General features: G+C 32.9%; 1 protein-coding gene and 1 long non-coding RNA gene across 2 annotated transcripts; one reads left to right on the top strand and one right to left on the bottom strand.

The window, feature by feature from the left end:
• Window positions 1–18,739: 18,739 nt before the first annotated feature.
• On the top strand, window positions 18,740–22,253 carry LOC132623246 (transcription factor bHLH84-like). Its single transcript, XM_060337977.1, has 4 exons — window positions 18,740–21,249; window positions 21,346–21,603; window positions 21,695–21,826; window positions 21,938–22,253. Exons 1-4 carry the CDS (start codon window positions 20,674–20,676, stop codon window positions 22,031–22,033), a joined length of 1,062 nt encoding a protein of 353 aa, XP_060193960.1. The 5' UTR covers window positions 18,740–20,673; the 3' UTR covers window positions 22,034–22,253.
• On the bottom strand, window positions 20,662–23,784 carry LOC132623253 (uncharacterized). Its single transcript, XR_009576181.1, has 3 exons — window positions 23,651–23,784; window positions 23,369–23,520; window positions 20,662–21,110 (listed from the first exon to the last, which is right to left on the bottom strand). It is a non-coding gene; the product is annotated as an uncharacterized LOC132623253 (long non-coding RNA).
• Between the last annotated feature and the right edge of the window lie 3,430 nt (window positions 23,785–27,214).

The following is a 27,214-nucleotide window of genomic DNA, read 5'->3' as shown; positions in this document are numbered from 1 at the left end:
TTATCAAAACCAAACACAGTATTGTTGTGCCCGCCATCCATTTGCCATGGTCCGTGTTGTGATTAACACGTGATCTTCAGCATTTGGGAGCTGATTTTTTTTTTTGTTTGTTTGTTTGTTTTTTTTTTTTTTTTTTTTTTTAATGTGTTCTGTTCTACTGAATGCTATTCGACCAAAGGCTCTTTAGCAAGGTTGGTGTATCCTGGCTTTAATATTCTATCCGTACTTATTTCTTTAGTTGGTTTCATATGTACCCTTCTTCGGAAGCTTGTCGGTTTAGAAGCTTGATAATCCTACCCTTTGCCCCACTTTCATAAGCCCGCCTTCTGTCAAGAGCATCACATAATGACTGCTTTGGTAGTAATGGCAACTCAACTTGCATTGCCTAGATTGGCATGAAAGAGAGTGCGCTCAATATGGACGTGAGAGGTCTAACACCAGATGAATGCACGTTCATTCAATTCTTGAAGATTTCAGTTGCCATCTGAAATGGTAGTCCACTGCCAATATACTATCCGGAAACCAAATCCAAACTCGACTACGACAAAGGTAACTAGATACAGCTGTAATAATGCAACTTACAGCAGATTTGTATCCTATTTTTTTCTGTTATTCTGTTCCAGAGAAAAATGCAACATGCATCCAGGTTGGTGTATACCTGTTGGAATCTTTTAATGGTTGAATATCCGATTTTGGGATCACTATTAAAGCCATACCGGCATTGTGAAATAAATTGGAAATCTATTCACTTTGGAACAACTTCAGACATGCGATGGCTGAAGTTTAAGCACATATGTTTGAATTCGGCTACCTTTTACTGAACTTCAGTCTCATGTAAGTTTAGACCCTGCTTGTTTAAAATTGTTCCGAGGTAGGTAGACGTGCAAAATTTTAAAAAGTGGTAACAGGTTAAATATGAGTGTCCAAATAGGATACCTCGTGAAGTTTTTACTCTTTTAATTCTACATGGGCCGTGATCTTTTAATGACATAAGCCCAGAGAAAATAAGATGGACTGAGAAGCTGAGTCCAGACACGTTTCCATTTGGACATAAGCCCAGAAAAAATTCCGTTACTTCGTCGATCTTCAAGGCAAAACATTATAGACTAGTTCAATCAAAAACCTCCGTAGTAGGGGTATTCATGGATCGGATTGGTTCGGATTTTTTAAATATCAAATCAAATTAATTGCATCGAGTTCTTAAAGGGTCATTCGCACAAATGGCCTTATTTGGGGGTGGTCTTTAATTTTCTCCCCTCAAATTGTTGGTCTTTAATTTTTGAACTTCGACATTTTAAGTGGTCGAAAATACCCCTGAGATTCTGGGTACGAACTCCAGCAGAGTATAACGCAAGGCAGAATTTAGTAGTAAATTAGGCCTATTGGGACAAAAGTTAGGCTTTAAGGCCTAATTTCTATAGAATTCTAGTAGAGTGAAAAAAAATAAAATCGTAAGGCAAGTTATGTCTTAAGGTGTAGTTTCTATGAGACATAACTTTACCCCTTGTCCGGCATAACTTTTGCCTTAGGCATAATTTAGAACTATAGAAGTTAGGCCTTAGGCCTAACTTTCGGGAAACCTTGCCTTGCGATTTTTTTTTTTTTAATTGAATCGAGTTCGAATCCAGAACCTCGGGGTATTTTCGGTCACTTTTTAGGTGAAGAGAAAAAATTAAAGATCAGCAATTTGAGGGGAAAAAGTTAAAGACCAGCGCGCTTGAAGGGCAATATACGCAAAAAATGGTTTTTGAATCTATAAGCCAAACCCAACCAATAAAAGTCGGGTTTTCTCGAAAAAGTCTTCACACAAAACATATAACTTTTACTTCAAATATTTCTTTACTCCTGGTAAGATACAGCTATATAATTAAGGTGTTTTTTAAGAAAATAACACAAAATATGAAATGAGTGATGACATTGTATTAAAATATTCAACAAGAAAAATAATAAAAGTCGGTGACAATAAATATTGCTAATTAATAAGCCATAAAGACCATAATATGACAATACTGAGTCATGCTAAAATAAATGCGGCTAATAAGTATTAATTATATGACAAAAAAAAATAGTTAAGTAGTTTCACTTTCTAAGCCAATTATGCAAAATTAAAGACTAGATATCCGACATTATTGTCATTCCTAGTGTTAGAATTAATAGATAACAGGCATATATGTGCGGCGGAAGCAAACAACCAAGATCAAATTCTTGCATATAAACTACACAAACATAATCAAACATGATATTGGAATACTAACCTTTTGAAGCTATTACACAAATTCAACTGCAGCAGCGCTCTTCAGGTCTGCGATCTTTTGCTGTGTATCCTGAATTTCTATGATTGAAATACTTGAGTGGCAAGTATTGCGGCTGGAATAATGAATAACCTTTAGGGTTGAACGACCTTGTTTATATACATACATTTTTAGGGTAAAACCCTGGCAAAAAACGTGTGACCCTTTCTTAATCCACCAAGAATTTTTTCCCCTTGGTCTAGAATATTCAGACAGAGCAGGGACCACAGATTTAATAACGAGACTTCCTATTGCGGTATTAATTCAGAATATGAGTGAATTAATCCTACCACAATAAATTACAATTTATTCCACTAAAAACTGTAATTGCACTCCTCAGTTTAATTTTGAAATCTTTCATTAAAACTTATTTAATTCCCCATGTTAAGATTACAGATACCAATCAAATAACTTAAATTACTGACAATTTAATTCATCGACTAATTTAATCCTTTATACTTCCGCTTAACTTATTTCATGTGACGGATACAAAATCCATCTGCAGGGTTTTCACATGAAAATTTATAAGCATTTATAAAGGGGTATCATTAATCTCAAGGTCAAGACATGAATTCTATCAACTAATTGTTATTTCACAAATGCACTTTGCTATTCTCCAATTTACCAGGAATACATTGACTCGCAATTGAGTCGTACTTTTTAATAAATCAAAATAATGAACAAAGCACATTGATCATAACAATCATATTAAGATTAAGAGTATAAGTACATTTAATGAGTTAGAGAAGTTGTTTTATATATTCAGTACAAAAACACTTATCTCTACTTGGTCCATTCAATACATACAAAATGTACTAGCATAAAAAGTTGGAATAGAACCATTCCCATAGTCAAGATAGATTATATTTTAATCTTATGCTACAATCATCAAGATACTTTGTCCAGTTTCATCTTTGATTGTGAACATTAACTTTATAACTTATAAGAACCGACAATTTAATCTTCTGTGCATGAGCTGAAACTCCATACACCCAATCGTTTACTATATAAGTAAAGGGCACACATATGAACAAATGATCTATTTAAAATAAAATTTTATTGAATTGAATTGAATAAATAAACAATGGTTCCATAAAGAATAAAACATAATACCATAATCAAACCGCATGGTTAATAGTATATCCTAACAAGAATTTGTTAGCATTAGTGGTGAGTTGGTTTTGATTTAGACTTTATTTGAGTTACTAACATATATGGGTTATAAAACTTATTGACATTCAAAATTTTAAGTCCAAACTTGAAATTATATGTTAAATGACAAAAACTATGAAAAATGTAAGAAATATTTATAAATTACATTACAAATAAATATTTTTATATAACAAATATTCTGAAAATTTGAATACATGTAATATCGGGTTGGTTCGGTTTGATTTGATTTGATTTTTTTAAGCTAAAACTAAATCAAACCAAACCAATTATGGTCGGTTTTTTTCAATACCAAACCAAATCACTAGTTGGATTCTTTTCTCGATTTGACTCAGATTATCGATTTGGTGCGGTTTATCGGTTTTCCTTGTACACTCCTTCTCAGTAGTATAATATGTGAAGTAGCTGCTTGATCTTCATAGCAAAACCTTTAACCGGTTATTTGGTTTATTGTGGACGCTTCTCTTTAATTTTATCACAAATGGTGTTATGTTTCTAAAATAGATAATTTCCCTATTTATCATGCTGCTAGTGGTTTCAAATATCGATGACTCTGCTTTGCTGTGCGCTCACTATTCAAACATGTTTTGGCCGCAGTGAGTGGAGATTTCCCTGCAGAGAGCCGGATGAGGGCAGACCCTCACGTCCGGTTCGGAGTGATCTCTATGATGGCATTGTTAGTCCTCCCTAATTTAATTGAGGATATCATTCTAGCAATAAAGCAAGTGATTAGCTGGGTTTATCAGTGCGCACCCAAAGAATTACGGATTTTCATGTCATAAAAAAAAAAAAAAAAAAAAAAACCAAGTGACTAGCTGATAACATCTACCTTGACTAAGGGCTGATTCCACTGCTTAAAATTATCGGACCTAATCTACCTTTTATGATCTAACATTTGGTATTTAAACGATTTACCTCAATTAGAGGAAAAAATCCAATTACGTCGATTGTTGAACTTGATTTCAACTAAGTATGTTTATATTTCATATGCTTATGTAGGGGTAACTTAAACCGCGTCTTCAGCTTTCCTTCTGACCTACAAGGAAAATAAAACCGTAACTATAGTGACAACCCCTTTGACTAGCTAACTTTTTTAAAAAAGTAAACGTTGACAAAGAAAAAGTAAACCACAATAATTTTAAAATAAACTAATTGCCGACATAGCTAGTCCAGTTATTTAGTTTAATTTACTGAATAAGAATCTGCACTGTGCGTCTGTGCCCTAATTAAAACAGCCTTTCATTGTCAAAATATGCATAGCTAGCCAAAGCATTGGACCAACTCATATTTAATTAAAGATGATACACAGTAGTCAACTTAAAGACTTCTCCCTCAAGACAAGATTAATGGGTCTGACTGATATTGTATATGTGGGTTTAATTAAAAGAGTTCGGAGCCAAAATGACTTATTTTTGCAGCCATTAGACCAAAATAGGGTGTCTTTTTTTTTTTTTATACCATAATGGGCATTTCGTTGATTATTCAACGAAATGCCCAGCATTTACTGTTCATAGCCGCAACAATTTTTTTTTTTGTTTGCAGTTCGTGAACTGCTTAACGAAATAGCAGTTTTTTTTTTTTTTTTTTTTTTTTTTTTTTTTTGCATTTCGTGACACAATCAACGAAATAGATGTTTTTTTTTTTTTAATTTCGTGAATAAAAACGAAAACTGATTTGTTTTGTTTTGTTTTTTTTTCGCATTTCGTGACACAATCAACGAAATAGGTGTTTTTTTTTTTTTTTTTGTATTTCGTGAATAAAAAAAGAAATAGGAAATTATAATTTTTTTTTGGGTGGTGAAGTTATATATATATATGAATGAAATAAAAAATATATATATAATTTCCTATTTATATATAAATATATATATATATATATATATATATATATATATATATATATATATATATATATAGATATATATAATTTCCTATTTATATATAGATATATATAATTTCCTATTTATATATATATATATATATATATATATATATATATATATATATATATATATATATGAATGAAATATATATATATATATGAATGAAATATATATGTATGAAATATTTTCCTATTTCGTTGGTATATAAACGAAAAAAAAACATATATATATTCATCTTATTTCATTGGCATATGAACGAAATAATAAATATATATATGAATGAAATAAATAATAATAATAATAAAAAAAAAAAATATATATATATATATTCATCTTATTTCATTGGTATATGAATGAAATAAAATATATATATATATATATATATATATATATATATATATATGAATGAAATAAAAATATATATTTTTATTAATTCATATATATATATTTTTATTTCATTCATATATATATATATATATATATATATATGAATGAAATATTTTCCTATTTCATTGGTATATGAATGAAATTAAAAAAAAAAAAAAATATATATATATATATATATATATATATATATATTTTCGTTTATATACCAACGAAATAGGAAAATATTTCATACATATATATTTCATTCATATATATATATACTAGTTATGTGAGGCCTGTGCTAAGCCCGGGCCCAAACTCAAGATATAAAAGTAGATATTTTAACTAAAAAAATATAATTTGTGTTAGTACAAGTGTACAACAACAACAACCATATACCCATTGTAGTCCCACAAGTGGGTAATTATATAAAAGCAAAATTTTCATTCCACTGCTTTAATATTTTAACTTCCATTTTGATAAAATTATTTACTTCAAATCAAATGCGGAGCCAGAATTTGACATTTATAACTTATGGATCCTAATTTTCTGAAGTTATTTAGTTCTAAATAAATAATCTATACATAGTTAATGAACTTTTAAGACAAATACATAATTTAACTTGTGCAGCGGATGGAGCTGCTCCTCTCTTAATTAGGGATTAGGGGTTCGAACATGGATATGGAAAAAATCTTTGGAGGAAGCGTTCCCTCCGAATAGGCACGATACAGTGCTAATTATCTAGATTAATTGGGCTTAAATGCGGATATCGAGCACGAACCAGAAAATCAAAGAACATGAAAAATGAGGTAGAAGGTTCGATAGCTTTTGAAAAGTAGACCTTAAAAATAAAAAATAAAAAAATTGACTTAAATAAATAAGATTAGGACCTAAAAGTAATTAATTAATTTTTTTTAAAAGAATTAGAAATTATTGTGAGGACTACAAAAGTCCCCAGGTTCGATAGCTTTTGAAAAGTAGACCTTAAAAATAAAAAATAAAAAAAAATTACTTAAATAAATAAAATTAGGACATAAAAGTAATTAATTAAAAAGTTTTTAAAATTTTGGGAAACTCTTGTGAGGACTACAAAAGTCCTCACATTCCCTCTTATATTATATAGTAATATTTCATTCATATATATATATATATATATATATATATATATATATATATATATATATATATATATATATATATTTTATATATAAATAGGAAATTATATATTTTTTTTATATATAAATAGGAAATTATATATATATATTTTTTTATTTCATTCATATATATATATAACTTCACCACCCCAAAAAAAAATTATAATTTCCTATTTCTTTTTTTATTTACGAAATACAAAAAAAAAAAAAAAAAAAACACCTATTTCGTTGATTGTGTCACGAAATGCGAAAAAAACAAAACAAAACAAATCAGTTTTCGTTTTTATTCACGAAATTAAAAAAAAAAACATCTATTTCGTTGATTGTGTCATGAAATGCAAAAAAAAAAAAAAAAAAAAAAAACTGCTATTTCGTTAAGCAGTTCACGAACTGCAAACAAAAAAATAAAAAAATAAAAAATTGTTGCGGCTATGAACAGTAAATGCTGGGCATTTCGTTGAATAATCAACGAAATGTCCATTATGGTATAAAAAAAAAAAGACACCCTATTTTGGTCTAATGGCTACAAAAATAAGCCATTTTGGCTCCGGACTCTTAATTAAAATGTTTCTCCTAATGAAAATGTAATGGTATTTTCATAATTTGGTCAATAAGGTATTAAAATGCAAGTTTTAAATTTATCTCATACTCAAGTCTAACTTCGATCATCGTCTCCACAATATGCACGAGATGGATTTGACTTTAGTGATTAGACAACGTAAAACAATGTCAACACACACATAATACCTTAAAATTTCGTTGTGTTCCCAGCCAACAAAAAAAAAAAAAGTTGTTATATTGACTTAATCTTGTGCATTAAGAAAAGTATGAATGGGGATATCAATTAACAAATTATATTGTCGCAATTAGTTTGAAGTTTCGAAAGTCTCTTCAGTATCATCAGTTGCACCTCTTGTTTTATTTCAATTTCCATTTGAGTTTTTCCTAGAAGACACAAACTGGAGGACAACATTTTAATGTCTCATACAGACCATACCTATGTGCAATATATTGCTTTCCTGTTATGAAATAATACTATGAAGTAAATACACAGAAGAAATATGTAGAGAGAATATGTAGAGAGATATCAGATTATCTTACTTCTGCTCTTTCAACATTGCATCTGTGCATCCTATTTATAGGAGCAACATACAAAGGAGATATTTTGGGATATTTTGGGATATTTTGGGATATTTGGAATATTTCCAATTTAATGGATATCCACCAAGTTGGGATATTTACAACACTCCCCCTTAGATGTCCATTAATAGATGATGTACCTCGTTAAAACCTTATTAAAAAAAAAAAAACCCTGTGGGAAAAAGTCCTAATGAAGGAAAAAGAGTGTACATATCTAGAAATACGCTTTGAGAGCTGTCTCATTAAAAACCTTACCAAGAAAACCCAATGGGACAAAACTTGGTTAAGGAAAAAAGAGTACAACGCGTATTTCACTCCCCCTGACGAAGACCAAGATTCAGATGTCGGAGTCTTCGCATTCCAATCTTGAATATCATCTTCTCAAGAGTTGAAGTTGGCAAAGATTTAGTGAACAAATCTGCAGGATTGTCACTTGAACGGATTTGTTGCACATCAATATCACCATTCTTCTGGAGATCATGTGTGAAAAATAACTTTGGTGAAATGTGCTTTGTTCAATCTCCTTTTATGAAACCTCCTTTTAATTGAGCTATGCATGCATCATTATCTTCATATAATACTGTGGGTATTTTTGTATCACACTTCAAGCCACATCTTTCTCTGATGAAATGTATCACTGATCTCAACCACACACATTCTCTACTTGCTTCATGAATAGCGATTATCTCAGCATGATTTGAAGAAGTAGCAACAATGGACTGCTTGGTCGATCGCCATGATATAGCAGTACCTCCGCATGTAAATAGATAGCCCGTTTGAGATCGAGCTTTATGTGGATCAGATAAATAACCTGCATCTGCATAACCAACAAGATCTGTACTACCTTTGTTAGTATAAAACAGACCCATATCGCTAGTTCCCTTCAGATATCGCAATATATGCTTAATCCCGTTCCAATGCCTCCGTGTAGGAGAAGAGCTATATCTTGCTAGTAAATTAACAGAAAATGCTATGTCAAGTCTTGTAGCATTAGCAAGATACATAAGTGCACCTATTGCACTAAGATATGGTACTTCAGGACCAAGTAGCTCTTCGTTTTCTTCCTGAGGTCGGAACGGATCTTTGCTCACTTCAAGTGAGCGAACAACCATAGGAGTACTTAAAGGATGCGAATTGTCCATGTAAAACCGATTTAAAATTTTCTCAGTATAGGCAGATTGATGGATAAAGATCCCTTTTGCGAAATGTTCAATTTGCAGACCAAGACAGAGTTTTGTCTTTCCGAGATCTTTCATCTCAAATTCTTTCTTCAAATATTCAATCGCCTTTTGGAGCTCTTCTGGAGTTCCAATGAGGTTTATGTCATCAACATAAACAGCAAGTATTATGAACCCTGATTTTGTTTTCTTAATAAAAACACATGGACAAATGGCATCATTTATATATCCTTCATTTATCAAGTACTCACTTAGGCGATTATACCACATACGCCCTGATTGTTTTAAACCATATAATGATCTTTGTAATCTGATTGAATACATTTCCCGAGACTTTAAACCAAATGCTTCAGGCATTTTATATCCTTCAGGAATTTTCATATAAATTTCATTATCAAGTGAACCATAAAGATAAGCTGTAACCACATCCATAAGATGTATTTCAAGGGTTTCATAGACAGCTAAACCCATGAGGTATCGAAATGTTATAGCATCCATAACTGGTGAATATGTTTCTTCATAGTCGACGCCGGGTCTTTGAGAGAATCCTTGTGCAACAAGGCGTGCTTTGTATCGCACAATTTCATTTCTCTCGTTTCTTTTCCGTACAAAGACCCATTTGTGACCAACTGGTTTTACACCATTAGGCGTTTGGACTACAGGTCCAAAAACCTCACGTTTAGCAAGTGAATTCAATTCTGATTGAATTGCTTCTTGCCATTTTGGCCAATCATATCTTCGTCGACATTCTCCGACAGATTGAGGCTCCTGATCCTCACTGCCTTTTATAATATTTAGTGCAACATTATATGCAAAAACACTATTCACCACAATTTTCGAACGATCTAGTTCTTCACTCACTGAAGTCTCGGGTTTGCTGATTTCTTCAGGAATATCAGAATTAATCAGATCTTGAATCTCTTCATGAGATCCTTTCATAGTGTCATTCTGATCATTGTTTGTATTTCTTTTTCTTGGATTTTTATCCTTGGAGCCCAATGGCCTACCACGCTTCAGGCGTGGATGAGATTCAGAGGCTATGACACTAGTAGATTGTCCCTTTGGAACATCAATTCGAATAGGCACATTCTCTGCAGGGATATGCGACTTAGTTATTCTTTTCAAATCAGTAAATCCGTCTGGCATTTGATTTGCTATTTTCTGTAAGTGGATGATCTTCTGGATCTCCTGCTCACATATAGGGGTACGTGGATCAAAATGAGATAGTGATGGAACTCTCCACGCAATTTCTCTTTTGATTTCTTTTCTCTCTCCCCCTAATTGTGGAAAATTTGTTTCATCAAATCGACAATCTGCAAATCGGGCAGTGAATAAATCTCCCGTCAATGGCTCAAGATAGCGAATAATGGAGGGTGATTCAAACCCAATATATATTCCTAACCTTCTTTGGGGGCCCATCTTAGTGCGCTGTGGTGGTGCTACAGGCACATATACAGCACAGCCAAAGATTCGGAGATGAGCAATATTTGGTTCATGACCAAATATTAATTGTGACGGGGAGTATTTATTATAATGTGTCGGTCTAAGACGAACAAGAGATGCTGCATGTAAAATAGCATGACCCCAGACGGTTGTAGGCAACCGTGTTTTCATAAGTAATGGTCTTGCTATCAATTGCACACGCTTAATAAATGATTCAGCAAGACCATTTTGGGTATGAACACGTGCTACAGGATGTTCAACCTTTATCCCAACTGATAAACAATAATCATCAAAAGCTTGGGATGTAAATTCTCCAGCATTATCAAGACGTATAGCCTTTATAGGATAATCTGGGAAGTGTGCCCTTAAGCGTATTATTTGTGCCAATAATTTCGCAAACGCCAGGTTGCGAGACGATATGAGGCACACATGAGACCATCTCGAAGACGCATCTATTAGAACCATAAAATATCTAAATGACCCACAAGATGGGTGAATAGGTCCACATATATCCCCATGTATACGATCTAGAAAAGCAGGGGATTCAATGTCAACTTTCATTGGTGATGGCCTAGTTATCAATTTGCCCTGATGACAAGCGACACATGAAAATTCACTACTTTCAAGAATCTTCAGGTTCTTAAGTGGATGCCCTTTTGAATTTTCAATAATTCGTCTCATCATTATTGATCCAGGATGACCCATTCGGTCATGCCAAAGCACAAAAGTTCCTGAATCGTTAAACTTCTGGTTTACGATTGAGTGTGCTTCCATTGTACTAATTTCTGCATAGTACAGGCCAGAAGACAAAGTTGGTAATTTCTCCAAAACATATTTCTGGCCGGAGACATTCTTTGTAATGATAAGATATTCATCATTTGTTTCATTTAATGTCTCAACGTGATACCCATTACGGCGGATATCTTTGAAACTCAATAACTTTCTTGGGGATCTAGAAGAGAATAGTGCATCTTCTATAACAAGTTTCGTCCCCTTAGGTAGAAATATAGTAGCTCTTCCGGAGCCTTCAATTAATTTCGAATTGCCAGAAATTGTATTAATATTTCCCCTTTTTCTACGCAAGTGAGAAAAGTATTTATCATCTTTGAATATAGCATGCGTTGTTCCACTATCAATCACACAAATATCTTCATGATTGGTCATTGATCCAAATAATATTTGAGGATTTTCCATATATTCTTCAAAACAAAAGAATAGGCAAAGTAAACATCGAAGTAGATATTTTGATTAGACAAAGTATTACACACACTTTATTACATATATATGGAAACATAACCACAATAGCTAATACAAACGACATATATGAAATATCTAAGTTAATACAGATCCATCACCGATTAGATGATCTATTTTTCCTTCAGGGAGTTCAAAGAAATCTGTCACATCTAGATGCATGGGCTCAACATTATCTTCACAAATAAAATTTGCTTTTCTGCCTTTTTGAGGGAGGCTTGATATAGCTCAACAAGGTGCTTTGGCGTACGACAGGTACGTGACCAGTGCCCTTTTCCTCCACATCGGAAGCAATTATTTTCTGAATTTTTCTTTTGCACAACTCCAGGTTTTTCATCCTTCCTTTTACACTGCTGGTGGTGAAGGGTATTATATGGTGCAAAACGAGAATCATGATTAAAATTCCTTCCTCGACCACGACCATGACCACGACTGGGGCCACGACCTCTTCCACGCCTAGAATGGCGAAAATTTGCCTCATTCACTTCAGGGAATGGGGCAGTACTAGTGGGTCGGCTTTCGTGATTTTTCATCAGTAATTCATTATGTTGTTCAGCCACTAGAAGATGTGAGATTAGATCAGAATATTTTTTGAACTTCATCTCTCGGTATTGCTGCTGCAGGAGCATACTCGAGGCAGGAAAAGTGGAGAATGTTTTCTCCAGCATATCAAGATCAGTAATATTTTCACCACATAATTTCAATTGAGAAATAATTTTAAACATAGTAGAATTGTATGCCTTAACAGATTTAAAATCCTGGAACCTTAAATGGAGCCAATCAAAACGTGCTTGTGGAAGTATGACCATCTTCAGGTGATCATATCTATCTTTCAGATCATTCCACAGTGTAAGAGGATCTTTAACCGTGAGATATTCCATTTTTAAATTCTCATCAAGATGATGGCGGAGGAATATCATTGCCTTAGCACGGTTTTGATTTGATGCCTCGTTTTTATCTTTGATGGTGTCTTCTAGACCCATCGCATTAAGGTGAATCTCGGCATCAAGAATCCAAGACATATAGCTATTGCCGGATATATCTAAGGCTACAAATTCACGTCTAGAAAGATTTGCCATTAGTAATGGAAAACAAAGAAATCAATACCTTCGAGGCTTGTAAAGTATTTGCTCGAGATGACAGAGTCTCGTGCTGATAACGTGTTATGAACAGCTTGTACATATTGTCCACTTTGGCGCACCTCACGGCTTTAAAACGCGTATACGAAGGAGGAGTGTTATAAACTGCTTGTACATATTGTCCGCTTTGGCGCACCTCACGCCTTTAAAACGCGTATACGAAGGGAGGAGGGCCACCAGGCACCATAGCTCTACTTGTATAAACTGTCCGCTTTGAAGACTTCAGGCTCCGCACGGTTTTCAAACGCGTATACGAAGGAGGAGGGCCACCAGGCACCATTAGCTCACTTGTATAAACTGTCCGCTTTGGGAACTTCTGGCCCCTCACGGTTTTCAAACGCGTATACGAAGGAGGAGGGCCACCAGGCACCATAGCTCACTTGTATAAACTGTCCGCTTTGGGAACTTCTGGCCCCTCACGGTTTTCAAACGCGTATACAAGTAAAGGCTTCAGGCCCATGCTTATAAGCACGCACACAATCCCGTGTGCGAGCGATGTGGGAACTTCAAGTTCACAACACACCCCCTCACCGCGAGCATCGTGCTGATAACGTGTTATGAAATAAAACTATGAAGTAAATACACAGAAGAAATATGTAGAGAGAATATGTAGAGAGATATCAGATTATCTTACTTCTGCTCTTTCAACATTGCATCTGTGCATCCTATTTATAGGAGCAACATACAAAGGAGATATTTTGAGATATTTTGGGATATTTTGGGATATTTGGGATATTTGGAATATTTCCAATTTAATGGATATCCACAAAGTTGGGATATTTACAACATGGTGGCCCATGCAGGTCCCTACCTGCTAGACGCGTATAAAACCGTGAGGAGCCTGAAGTCTCCAAAGCGGACAGTTTATACAAGTGAGCTATGGTGCCTGGTGGCCCTCCTCCTTCGTATACGCGTTTGAAAACCGTGAGGGGCCAGAAGTTCCCAAAGCGGACAGTTTATACAAGTGAGCTATGGTGCCTGGTGGCCCTCCTCCTTCGTATACGCGTTTTAAAGCCGTGAGGTGCGCCAAAGCGGACAATATGTACAAGCTGTTCATAACACTTCCATAATTCTTATCAAAATGCAAACATATATAAGTTCTTTTTTATTCTTTCCATCGAAAGGCAAACTCACGAACTAATTTATATTTTTTTATCCAACCCCTCCTGAGCGGCTGCCATGACAAGTTGAAACACCCCCCTCCCCCCCCCCCCCCCCAACAAAGACACACACACACAAAAATCAAGGAAAAAAAGAAAAAATAAACTGATCCAAAACCTTAAGGAATTGGAGAATAGGATGGGCTAAGAAGTCTATAGTCCTAATTTTAAAGTATATTACATTAGGTAGTGGAGTATTTTATTAATTATGGTAGAGAAGAAATATTCCTCCATGGTCTGAATTCCAAAATAGAGAAATTTTGATCAATAAATCCTACATATGAGGTCATAGAACAGGGATCATCACAGTATGAAGTAAAATTTGTGATTAAATTTGTCCAGTATTTGGTTGTGGTCGGTATTAGCCAACACTAGGTTAAAATTTATACCAAAATCATGAGAATTATCTTTACCATATAGAAGGTGAAATTGTATGACAAAAAATCATCACATTGAAGGAACAACGAGCTTTACTAACCAAAGTCGATCCAGAGATGCACCTGTTCAATGGCCCGCAAAGTCAAGGCCAAAATAATTTAGCTTGTAATATCATGATTATAAATTTGGGATAACCTGATTTTGAATCACACAACCCAAATTAGTTGTTATAACTTTGCATGCACTATCACTCACTGTTTTCCCATTTCATTTCAGTTATTAGCCATCATGCTATAACCACTTGCTTTCAATAAATGTAAATTAATATACCTTAATTAAAACGAAAAATAAAGAAAAAAAGGGTTCACAAACTTCTCTTCGTCGTTAAATTAATCCCTACTAATACCAAGAGAATAAAAATTCTTATGCGTGTAATGTATAAGTCAAATTTAAACTGTCTTAGCTAACTCCTAATCCATCAATAAAAGTTTAATTTATGTTAGTCTTCTAGTATAGCAGCTATAAAAGTACGTATGTACCAAATGGAGCTGTACTTCTTATTAACTCTATTTTATAACAAATTGATTTATTTTTTTTAGATAAGTTTGTCCAATAAGCATTCTGGGGAGTTAAAAGTATTTTATTAGGGTAAAGTATAATAATGTAATTTATTAGGAACTCTAAGATGGAAGCTTTGACCTCTGAGTTCAGTAAGTCAGCCAGCAGAAATTCTAAATTAAAATTTGTACCATCCATGACCGACGAGGAATTTAAAATGTGTTTCCACTACCAACCGTTATTTTATTTTATCTATCTAATTAATCATAGAACACTAATATTCCATAATTTCTATATATGGGTTTAGTCTATTATGAAGGCGTAGTTTAATTTACTACGATAATCCTATCTTTACATCACAAATAAGGTGATTAAGAATTTTTTTCTAATTGCCTTATTATGCTCTTAGGGACCACAAGGATATGCGTCTCTTTTATTAATTAAAATTAGAGAAGCGTGACTAACGCCGCCAACCCCCACCCAAAAAAAATTATATTTGAATTATACTTTTTATGCTCACCATTAGACACATATACGAAAAAGTTCTATCTTTATATATTTATATATATACTCTAAGCATCTTTTATTTTAAAAATACAATATTAAACATACTTAATTAATAACTTAGTACTATTTGATAGTCAATTTCTAAGTATAGCTCTTATTAAGCACGCGTAATTAATATTAGTAACTTATATTCGATACATAGTCAAACTCTCTATGTATAGCTCTTACTTGAGAAGAGATGCCAGTTAAAGATGATAAATGTCATTATCCAATTAATCATTGATGATCATTACTTCATTAGTCGTATATATCATTTGTTAAAAAGACGAAAACCCAATTAATAACTTAAGCGCAAGAAGCATGGCTCTTCTTATTTTGTCTTTTGCGTCCCTCATGAACTCTATATTAATAACGTAATTGTTATTTTGTTGAATGAATTCTTTAAGAGATTTTTGTATAGACTTTTGTTCTAAGAGATAGTTGGCAGACTAAAATTTTAAAGTATATTTTCTTATCCTTTCTGTTAATTATGATTTGTGGGCTATAAAAAATGTACACGTGTATTTTGTTAATTTGCAAGTGTGTTTTATCATAAGTCATTAGTGGAACTTCTACTTTTGGTTTTCAGTCATGTACACATCATAATAGAAACTTTGCGTGACAAAAAGGTAAAAATTGTGAAAATTAATATACGGAAAACTTTGTCTATAAGAACATAATTTTGGATCATTATATTTTTCAGTATTTAGTTGAGTTTAAGGTCACATATTGTAATAGCTAATTCCTGATAGGGCACGAAAATAATGTTTCTGCCATATTTTTGGCTTTTGGGTAGTAAAGGTTGACAATGTCCACAGGTGTACTGAAATAAGTACTCCATACGTACCATTGAACAAAAGTTGGGATATTTATATGTCACATTATTATCTCTCCCTTAAGTGAGGTGTCCCTTTTTCACTTTCTTTGTGAAAACAATTTCCTTTATTAAAAGTATTTTCTAGATATTAAGATAACCAAACACTGAATAAGATTACTCCAAGTATGTTAAAAGGCTGAAGAGTCGATTTACAGAGAGAATTAGTTCAATGGGTTACTTAAGGAGGGTGCAACTGGGCATAGAGCTAACGTTTGATGGGATTATTAATGAGATTTCAAAAAAAAATACCATAATAGTAGATCAACGAACAAGTTAAGAAAAAGAAGTTCAAAATGATTGAGACAAGGCTGTTGTGATAACAGACTAATCAATTTATGGCATTAGTAAAATGTGTGAAAATTATCTGATCATTAAACGCAAAATCTTAAGATAATGGGTAATCATGTAATCCTAGAATACTACAAATCAACTCGTACATTGCAAAATTTAATTTCATAAAATCTCACACTCGATGTATGTCCTATAACATAATGTACTAATTTACTGAATGTCCCCAAGGGCCGTGGTGGAAGAGGTGAAGTGACAACCTTGAATATCAAGAATAAATATAGAACTTCAGTAGAGGCGAAACTATAGTTAGGTGAATTTTTTTATCCATCTTTGTTGGCAGAGTTATGTGTATCTGTGATTCACTCATGCGAATAGTGGATACCACATGAATTGGTGGATGCATGCGAATGGTCTGAGTTGCGGAAGAATGTGTGAAGATAGTCCTTTACAATTTAAATATAAGAAAACGACCATGCAAATCTTATTGTAAAAATAACGATTATATCTCTGGTAAAAAAGACATAAAATGAAAAACAAATTTGTAGGATTATAAAACCAATTGACCTCCAAATTTCTGAATATTGTCTTATGCATTAAATATATACCGCCTAATTTATGAATTAGTAGTATATAGGAATTGTATTTAATAAAGAGATATCACAAGAGATTTACAAATTGGCTATGAAGGCATCGATGGCTTTTAATAATTTCTCTCAACCACGTACCAAACATTTCTGCTATTATATACAATTTGTTGTAGCGGAAATACCTCTTGGGGATTATGCAAAGCATTTAATCCTCTTTTGAAATAGAAAGAAACAGGAGATAGACGCCCATTGTCTTTTCTCCCACTTGATATTCAACATTTTATAGAATGGGTTTTATTATTTCTACAACTGAAATACATGGTCAGTTCAACGGGACACGTGGCTCGACATAAAAGGACGACGAGACCTTAAAATTGTTAAAAAGGGTAAAAAGAAATGTATTGCGGGTAGTTCTCACCTTCTTTCACGTATAATGTTAATTAATTAGCATATGTTTAGTTTTACATAATTAATACTCCCTCTTTTCCATATTAGATATCATGTTTTCCTTTTGCACGCCTTAAGGAACCAATACATAAGAAGCGATTTTACTAATTTACCTTTATGGGCTTTATCTCTCTTCAGTAAATATACGCTCTAGTTAATTAAGAACAAGCCTAAACTAATTTTGTTGGTCTTTGAACAAATATAATACCAAATCACTTGTTGGAGATCTTTAAATTTACAATTTCCATTCTATGTAGTCAATATTGGTTACTTTCAAGAACAACTTAATCTTAAGTGAAAAATGAGACAAGAATAATTAAATTCATTTTGATTTTGTAAGGTGACAAGTATATACTTTGAAACAAATATTTTTAATAATCTTGACAACTATGGAACGGAACAAGTAGGATTGAGTTCATTTTTCAAATACAATACTTTAAATAATTGCTCCTTAGTAATTACCTATGACTCCGCCAATGATTAAGCTAAGTTAGTAGGTTTACATTGAGGGATAGTGAAATGGATGTGATTCATCCACTTTTAATTAATCAAAGGACAAATTTGAGCTATTAGTGGGGCATGCGGAGCATACATTTCCCGCTTAATTATTCTTACCAAAGCGAATTTAAATTAGTTGAGACAGTAAATTTCAGATATGTGTCCAAGACCACCTTTCAACTTCACCTCTTGTTAGAGGAATTAGGAAGGAAATAGTTTAGTGAAAAATACATCGTGCACAGCCGGCCATTTGCTCAATGGGAAAATGGAATTTCCACGAGAACAAAATCTTAGTTTTTTTGGAGTTGTTCGAATCTCTTCACTCTCCAACAAAAAGTGGATTTTATTCCTCCATTTGTGGTTGATTTTCGTCCTTTTTTCATTTTCATTTTAAATATTATGGTTGTTCCGTTTGTTATATCTGTATTTCTACAGCTTTTTCATCCCTTGAGATCGTGCAATGGCCGGCGTGGCCTTCAAACTACCTTGAAAAGTTATAAGCAGAAGCTTCCGAGAACACATATATTTAATGAATTATAGTTTTATGTTATTTAGGTTAACATTAATATATACTATGAAATGAGTCTTTATGTGACGCGTATATGATGAAGAGCGAAAGGAACGGCGGAATCAAAGGTATGAATTGGCAAAGGGTAAGGAATGGCTAAGTTCAGGTAATCCGAAAATTCTAAATCGTTTACCTCTATGATCTCATTCCTGTATCTGAGTGTTTTTCAGAGTCCTTTTTTTCTTATCTTAAAACCAAGATATCACAGCTAATTTTTAGTTATATGATAGATACCGTGCTTCCCTATCCCAATCATTTTTTTTTTAATAACAGTAACGTTCACACAGATAGAAAGCAATCACCTAGTATGCTGAAATTTGAACCTGATACTTAATGATTTCAAACCTATATCATTGACCACTAGACCACACCCTTGGGTGAAATTTAACCATACATGTTTTTGGGGTTTTATTTAATTTTTAAATATACAGATTTTATTTTTAAAAAAACTAAGAAATTGATGTAAGAATTCATATCAAAGTTATATTGATATGCGTTGACCCTAGTATTTTAAACCTTGTCACAACCAAAAGAAGAAGAAAAAAAAAAGAATATGTATACATTGGTGGATCAAGGAAGAGGGCAATAAGAACTAATAAACTCCTATCTAGAACTAGAATTTAAACTTTATGAGTTGTAAAGTCTAACACTGATATATATATATATATAACATTAATAATTGAATTCTGAATTTAATTTTTATTCATTTTAATGAATGTCTTAATAAAAATGCAGGGGTTGAACTAAATCTATTAAATTGAGCCGAACTCATAAGTAACCTTCTAGTTCCGTCCTTACTTATGTGTGGGAAACTCCCACTAGACCATTAGACTTTAGGTTTGTCATGATCCTTTGTATTTGAAACCTTGTCATATTTTGGGACAAATGGACGTACTTTTCTTTTTGAAACAAGAAAAAATAGGGGAAATCCACTAACTGATATCCTTATGTGAAGATACTGTATTTCAAGTACAACTAGGGTAACAATGGTTAGGTTTGAGAACAAAAAAATCCAAAAAAGAAAGACAAGAAACGAACTCTGCGGTTACAGTGTCGGATTTCGTTAGTAGTTCAAAGATTTTCAATACTCATCCCCCACGTCCTCTTCATTCCTTTTCTTTAATTAATTAACTAATCTCTCAACAGAACTCATATTATATTCAAGAAAAGCTTACCACGTTCTCTCTTGTTTTTCCCATCTAATTCTCTTAATTAACCCGTCAGATTAATTTTCATCAATAAATGCGGTTAGGAATAGTAGTCATGAATAAGTGCGGTTAGTAGAATAGTAGTCATACCCCCAATGATTAGATTAAGACAGTTAGTTAGCCTTCTAAGAGTTTTATTAATGACATTATAATCCAAGTCCAAGATTGCATTAACCCATTGAAAGGTTAGTATATTTTATTTCATTATTGCATGAACTTGGTCCCTCTGCTTAGTTGTACTTTGCCTGTTGGTTGGACCCACACTGGAGATCAACCTTTGTAAATTAATCATTTGGAATTATGGAATTCAATAAAGAAATCAATTTAATCCTTTTCTAAACATTCTTCCAATTCCTTTGTAACCTTTTCTCGTATAAATGTCCCCAACTTTTAGCTCATTCCAAGTGTGAGACCACCCTCAAAAACTTATTTTGTCAGTATAACAACTGAATAATATTTAGTAAAGTCATTCTCTCTTGGCCTAACACCCATTAGGCCATCAATATTAGAAACATACACACACTTAACCAAAAAAGAAATGGAGCATGTGGGAGCTTTTTTTGATGAAGAATGGGAGTCATTGAGCAAATTATTCTCAAGTACTGAAACTGCAGATTTCATGCTTCAATTGCATGGTGATCATGGCATGTTCTCAACGAATGCTAGCGATAATGCTGGCTCAAGCTATGGGACTGATCATCCACAATTAGCTGATGATCATCAAGAAGCTAACAATAACTTTCACTATTTCTCTCAAGAAAGTAGCATTACTAGCTGTGTAAGTGATGGCGTGTTCTTTACTAACCACCCGAGCCACGAGCATCTGCAGCATTCTAACAACATTGATGATGTCAATAACCAGCTCCTTCAAGTAGCAATTAACAACCACCATGATGACCAGTTCACTGATTTCTTTGTTGACAATAAAAATCTTGAAAATATGTCTATTAATCCAGCTTTTCCAAATGACATGGCCTACAAAGAAGAGATGGTATGTGATCAATTGGACAATGCTGAAATTTCCCCTGTTTCAGACAATGAAATGCAGCTGAAGAGGAAATTTGAGAAAACAGCACCTGAAAACCCCAAGAAGAAATCGCGAGGCTCACAAGAGGTGAGTTTAATTAGAACTTTAACAAGAGCAATTGATTGATTAACATCATTTTTATACACGAATTTCTAATGGGGTCCTACAATTTACTCAATGCAGGCACAGAAAAGTACTAAGAAAAAGGCACAGCCAAAAAAAGGGAAAAAGAATCAGAAGATAACTGAAATTAACAATGAAGAAGGAGAAGAAGAGACTAACGCAGATACCCAAATTGCACAGAGCACAAGTTGCTGCAGCTCTGAGAATGATTCAAATGCTTCTCAAGAATTAAATGGAGATACAATATCTTCAAACCCCAAAGGGAAATCAAGAGCCAGCAGAGGGGCTGCAACAGATCCACAAAGCCTTTATGCAAGGGTAATTATAAAACTACAGCTTCATTCATTTATTGCTCACATACTTGTTAGATTCATAGATTTGACTAGCATTTGCATTTGCAAAATTGCAGAAGAGAAGAGAAAGAATCAACGAAAGATTGAGAATCTTGCAGAACCTTGTTCCTAATGGCACAAAGGTTGACATTAGCACAATGCTTGAAGAAGCAGTTACTTATGTGAAGTTTTTGCAGCTTCAAATTAAGGTATTTAAAGTTCGAAGCTTTCACATTTTTCAGTTTATCTTTTCTTAATTGACTTGGTTGAATTGGATGGAGAACAGCATTATTTACTAAATATTTCTTCCATTTTTGCAGTTACTGAGCTCAGATGAACTCTGGATGTATGCACCACTTGCTTACCATGGAATGGACATAGGCTTCTATCAAAATATGCTGCCAAGTTTGCAATGACTTTAGAAGCAGCATGAGTTGTTGCAATTTTTTATTAAGTGTTTACCTATAAATAACAGATCCAAACAGAAACCCCCCTCCCCACTCCCCCCTCCCCCCTCCCCCAAATATGCTGACTATGTACAAAAAGCATCTATCATTTCTTCTTGATCATGAGAAGTAATTCTCATGTTTTATAAAGTAACATTTTAAAGTTCTCTGCTCACATTGTCCAAGGAGGAATTTCGCCGTATTGGTTAACACTGTAGATATCCATGAATGGGAAAAAATTTATCCGTACTCGCCATTTACGCCAAATCACAGTAATTTACCAGTGTGGCCTAGTGACTAATACTGTATTCGATACTTGAAGTTAATGCAAGTCAATAGCTTCTTTAATCATTGAGTATACTACTGACTTTTCACCATCGTGAGCAACACAAAACCAATAAAGAGGAAAACAACTATTTATAACCCAAAAAATAAGAGTTCCATAAGCACCTAGTCCTTCAATTATCAAGTAGACTACCTGACTTCCAACACTTATCATGACAATATCACCGAGCTTTTGGTGCTTATGGGGATCTTATCATACACAATGCATCAACAGAGTCTTCATATGAATTCTAGGACGAGAGTCAAGCTAAGGTGAACCCCGATTAACTATGAGAAGAGGTCAAATCAAAACTATCTAAGTTTTTTCCTTGTTAAGTGCAATATAAAACTGGTAGATACTATGGAATGGATATCAGTATCCTCATGGTGAGAAATGCAGAACTAATAAAAGGAAATATAGCGTGTGTGTACGCATTTGTAACTCCTAAAGTTAAATTTCTTAGTTTGGTGCAGACATCATTTTAAGTGTTTCCCTCTTGAAATTGCTGCATTAACTCCACTTGAGTAATTTTCTTTATTGACTGAATATTAATCGTGTAGCCTAAGGAAAAGATTGTAGCTAGATACAAATAGGTGAGATGAGTAGGCAGGTACAACGAGGACCGTGGGGTGACACATGGTTGTACTGGTCAACTTTGAGTTGTAGATTAATGATTGACTAAACGTGCTTTGACAGCTTGTAGTGGCAAATATTTCTAACATGACCATCAAACAAGTAAATTAAAGTTAATTAAATACACAAATCATGTACAGTGCAGACAATGCTACTCAAAATTTTCTCAAGTGGATAGCAAATCTAAAAAACTTCATTATTGCATATTAACAACCAAGACTTTTTTTTTAACGTATAGTAACAGAATTGCTCAGAAAAACTAAAAAGAAAGATTAAAAGAGTTAAAATGAATCATGGCTTGTTGTCTCTATAAAATTACAGAAAGACTAAAACTTTCCAGTACTTACAGTATGACAGTATGAACTTCTCAATGAAGACTTGGAATCCTTGAGGATAAATTGTCTCTATACGACTTGCAGTTGTGTAGCGAATTCTCACAAAAAAAACTTTGTCTTCACCTTTCTTTCTTTCTTCCATTGAAGTTTTTGTTCTTTTAAACCTATATAGTAACAACAACCAAGAACAAATTAGCTATTATAGTATAATTATGCAATTGATTCTATCAATTCGGTAGTCTAATGATAATTAAGAGAGATTAGCAAAACAATATTATCCTAAAGAAGACTAACCCAATCCCAAATTTTGCCTCAAATCATCTTTTCACGCATAGCCCAGCATTCTATGGCGTCAACTAATGCTATGACCCTGACGTTCATTTACGCACATATTGCAGGACTTGTTTGGTTCGATGCGTTGATAAAATTTGATGTTGGTTTATGTATAACTAGTTCTCCTATTATTTAATATAAAATAATAAATATATGGATTAAATATCAATTGATAAAATTAAACTTTATTTTTTATAACACCATTTTAATTTTATTAAATTTAAATATAAATTCATATTTTATGCTGAGAATATATTTGTTAGTGCAGTAAATTAAATGCCCCTAAGTGAGTCAAGCACCATAGTTTAAGGAGTCATTTAGCTTAGAGACAAGCCTTACATTAATTAATAGTTCATAAATTATAGTGTAACGATTAATATAATGTATAATCTAAAATATATATTTATTTTTAAGAGAATATTTTTATTACGAGGGTTATAGCAAACTTTTTTTGGCTTATTTTAGAGAATTGGTACTTGGCTAGTTTTTTCTTTTCTAAAATAAGTATTTTGAGTTGTCGCAAAAGCTGTTTTTCAGCTTCTAAAAAATAGTTTTTTTCCCAATAACACTTTGGGATCTCGACCAAGCACAACTTACCTCCTAATATTGGCAAAAGTATTTTTCAAATTGATTAGTCTAACACAAATGCTAATCTATCAAAATACTTTTTTAGAGAGCAATTTTAATTTTTAAAAAAAAAACACTTTCACAAAAAGGTCTCATAAGGCCTTCCAAATCTCCATGGTCATGCCCAACTTTTATGTTAATAAACATGCTGAACAGAAATGAGGAGTTCCTAGATTAGTTATAAATTATAAACCTCTTAATAGAGTTTTGAAATGGATTAGGTACCCTATTCCAAACAAATAAGATTTGTTGGATAGACTGTCGAACATAATAGTATTGACACAAGGTCAAGATTGACCAGATCAAGTTTTTCATATCATTCTTATATTTCGCCTGTTGATTATATTGTCCAATCTCCATCTAGAGCTTCTACTTCTCAGATCAGAGAAACTAATAGTCGAACATAATAGTATCGACACAAGGTCAAGATTGACCAGATCAAGTTCTTTATATCATTCTTATATTTCACCTGTTGATTATATTGTTCAATCTCCATCAGATGAAATATAAGAATGATATAAAGAACTTGATCTGTCAATCTTGACCTTGTGTCGATACTATTATGTTCGACTTTGTCTATCAAAGATTTTGGTTTGATTTGGATATAACCAATCCAGTTTGAATAGTAATTTTCTTGAATATATCAAGATGTTTAAAATGCATTTCTATAGTATTTGAAAATACTAAAATATCATCAATATATACAATAATAAAATTGCTATAAGGCATAAAAATATCATTCATAATATTTTGAAATTCTAAAGGGGCATTTTTCAATCCAAATGGCATGACATTCCATTCGAATTGCCCTACAGGGACATTAAAAGCAGTTTTTATATTTGTCTGCTTCAGCAAATTGCCCTACAGGGACATTAAAAGCAGTTTTATATTTGTCTGCTTCAGCAATTTGAATTTGCCAATATCCTGATTTTAAATCAAACTTTGAAAATATGATAGTGCAATGAAGTTTATCCAACAAATCTGGTCACAATATTGATAAAGGAAAAATTATTCCTATTCATAGAAGTATTGAATTTGCTTCTAAGTTTCCTGATATTACTGATAAAATCCAGCTCCAAAGATTTCTTGGAAGTTTAAATTATAGTTCGCCATTTTATAAAGATTTGGCAAAAGATACATCTATTTTATATGATAAATTGAAAAAGATTCCTAAAGTGTGGACTGAGAGTCACAATTTCAATAATATCAGTATTCAAATTATTTTGGGAGGAGCAGCTCCCTCTATGACTCACTCTTTGGGAAAATCTATTTCATCCCATTTAGTAGGTCTGCGAGTAGTAACTTTGAATTTGCCAAAATTAGTCTCTACTAAAATAGTTTCATTTTTTAAATCCATAATTTTGCTCATAGGATTCATAGTATATAATGGTTTAAAATATATCCTATAGCAAATACATATTACTTCAGTACCAGGCATATAATTATAGCCATGTAACTTAACACTTAATATTAAAGTGTTTAGAGAATTTTCATCCTGCAAAGATACCTGCAAGTTAGGATAAATATTAAAATATACAGGAAAATAAGCTAAAATGGTTTGGACGGTCCCTATTAGAATTTTTTCCAGTTTTGATTCCTGCCATCTCTTAAAGCTGCTATAAAGTTTTCAGGTAAGCCTCTTAATGTAAGTGGTTTGAATGCAACCTGTACTAACCAATATACATAAATGTATGGGTTTCCCTATAAGGGGCTAAATCACTTTCAGATAATAATCTAAAAGTAGCGTGATCACTATCAACAATAATGATTTCTTCAGTGTTTTTTACCACCTGTTTAAGACCTCATTTCTCAAAAGTACCCATTTGATATATTTATCTAGACTTAATTTTAGGGATAGTCCACTTATTAAGCAGATCTAATCGCCGAGGCATATCATATTCCTCCTTTTTACTATTTTTAACAGTATTTTTACTTCTAATGATATTCATTTTGAAAAGTGTGTTGAACTTATATCACCTATTACTGTTTCTGTACAATGACTCTGATACCATAAGTATTTTTACAAAGATAGAGAGAAGGTGATTTCTAAAATCTGTCATTTACATAATTTAATGATCCTTTATGTAGAGGATCAATACAACAAACTGCTAAAATAAAAAACAGTAAAGTGGCCAACAATTTTACATAATTGGCCGACAAGATAAAAAAGAAAGGCAATGCAATGCCTTTTAAAAAAACGTGGCTGAGAAACTAAAAGTAAGAATTACAATAATTCTAATACAAACAAAAAACTATTAAAGTAAGATGCCTTCACTATTGAAGGTCGTGTATTATTAGCATTATTGCTGAGCCCTGCTATCATTTCTCTTTTCTTATCACTTGCTTACGCGGTAAATTCTTCCAGCTGGCTTTTGAATTTTTTCAAATATTCTTCAATGTTTTCAGTATTATCGAGCAGTGGGACTCTACTACTAAAAAGTTACTGTCCTCGCCATCATTAGCCGCAGCATTGACTGATGCCATTGATATATCTGAAGGCATCTCTATGTCAAGATTTTGTATTAAATCTTTTTTAACTTCTTCCATATAAGAAGCTATCATCTCTGATCTGGATATGAATCCTTTCTTCATTTGAAGTCGTCTAGCAATTTGATCAAGCACGCTGTGTTTTGTATTTTACAAACCCATTTATTACTAATAGCCTATTCTTATTCCATATTATATCCTTCCTAAAATAATACACAAACTCCCACATGATTTATGAGGAAAATTAAAAAGGAACAATCAAACATTATATTAATCAACACTAACTTTTATTTGTTGTCCTCAAATTCCAACCAAAATGGGTCCAATCTTTTGATGGTTTCAATATGGGCATCAGCTTTTCCAAAACCTAACTAAAAACCAAACGACCCCTAAAATTTTTTGGACTCAAGT

Source organism: Lycium barbarum, chromosome 2 (genome assembly GCF_019175385.1).
Source record: "Lycium barbarum isolate Lr01 chromosome 2, ASM1917538v2, whole genome shotgun sequence".
In the NCBI taxonomy this organism is placed as follows: Eukaryota; Viridiplantae; Streptophyta; class Magnoliopsida; order Solanales; family Solanaceae; genus Lycium; species Lycium barbarum.
The sequence above is the reverse complement of the archived record's forward strand: the minus strand, read 5'-3'. Positions and strand labels throughout refer to the sequence as shown.

Excerpts from the sequence above, each read along its gene's own strand:
- LOC132623246 (XM_060337977.1), top strand. The coding sequence starts at position 20,674 with ATGGAGCATGTGGGAGCTTTTTTTGATGAAGAATGGGAGTCATTGAGC. Across the intron at positions 21,604-21,694 it reads CACAAAGCCTTTATGCAAGG|AAGAGAAGAGAAAGAATCAA; the intron begins GTAATTATAAAA and ends GCAAAATTGCAG. Across the intron at positions 21,827-21,937 it reads TTTTGCAGCTTCAAATTAAG|TTACTGAGCTCAGATGAACT; the intron begins GTATTTAAAGTT and ends CCATTTTTGCAG.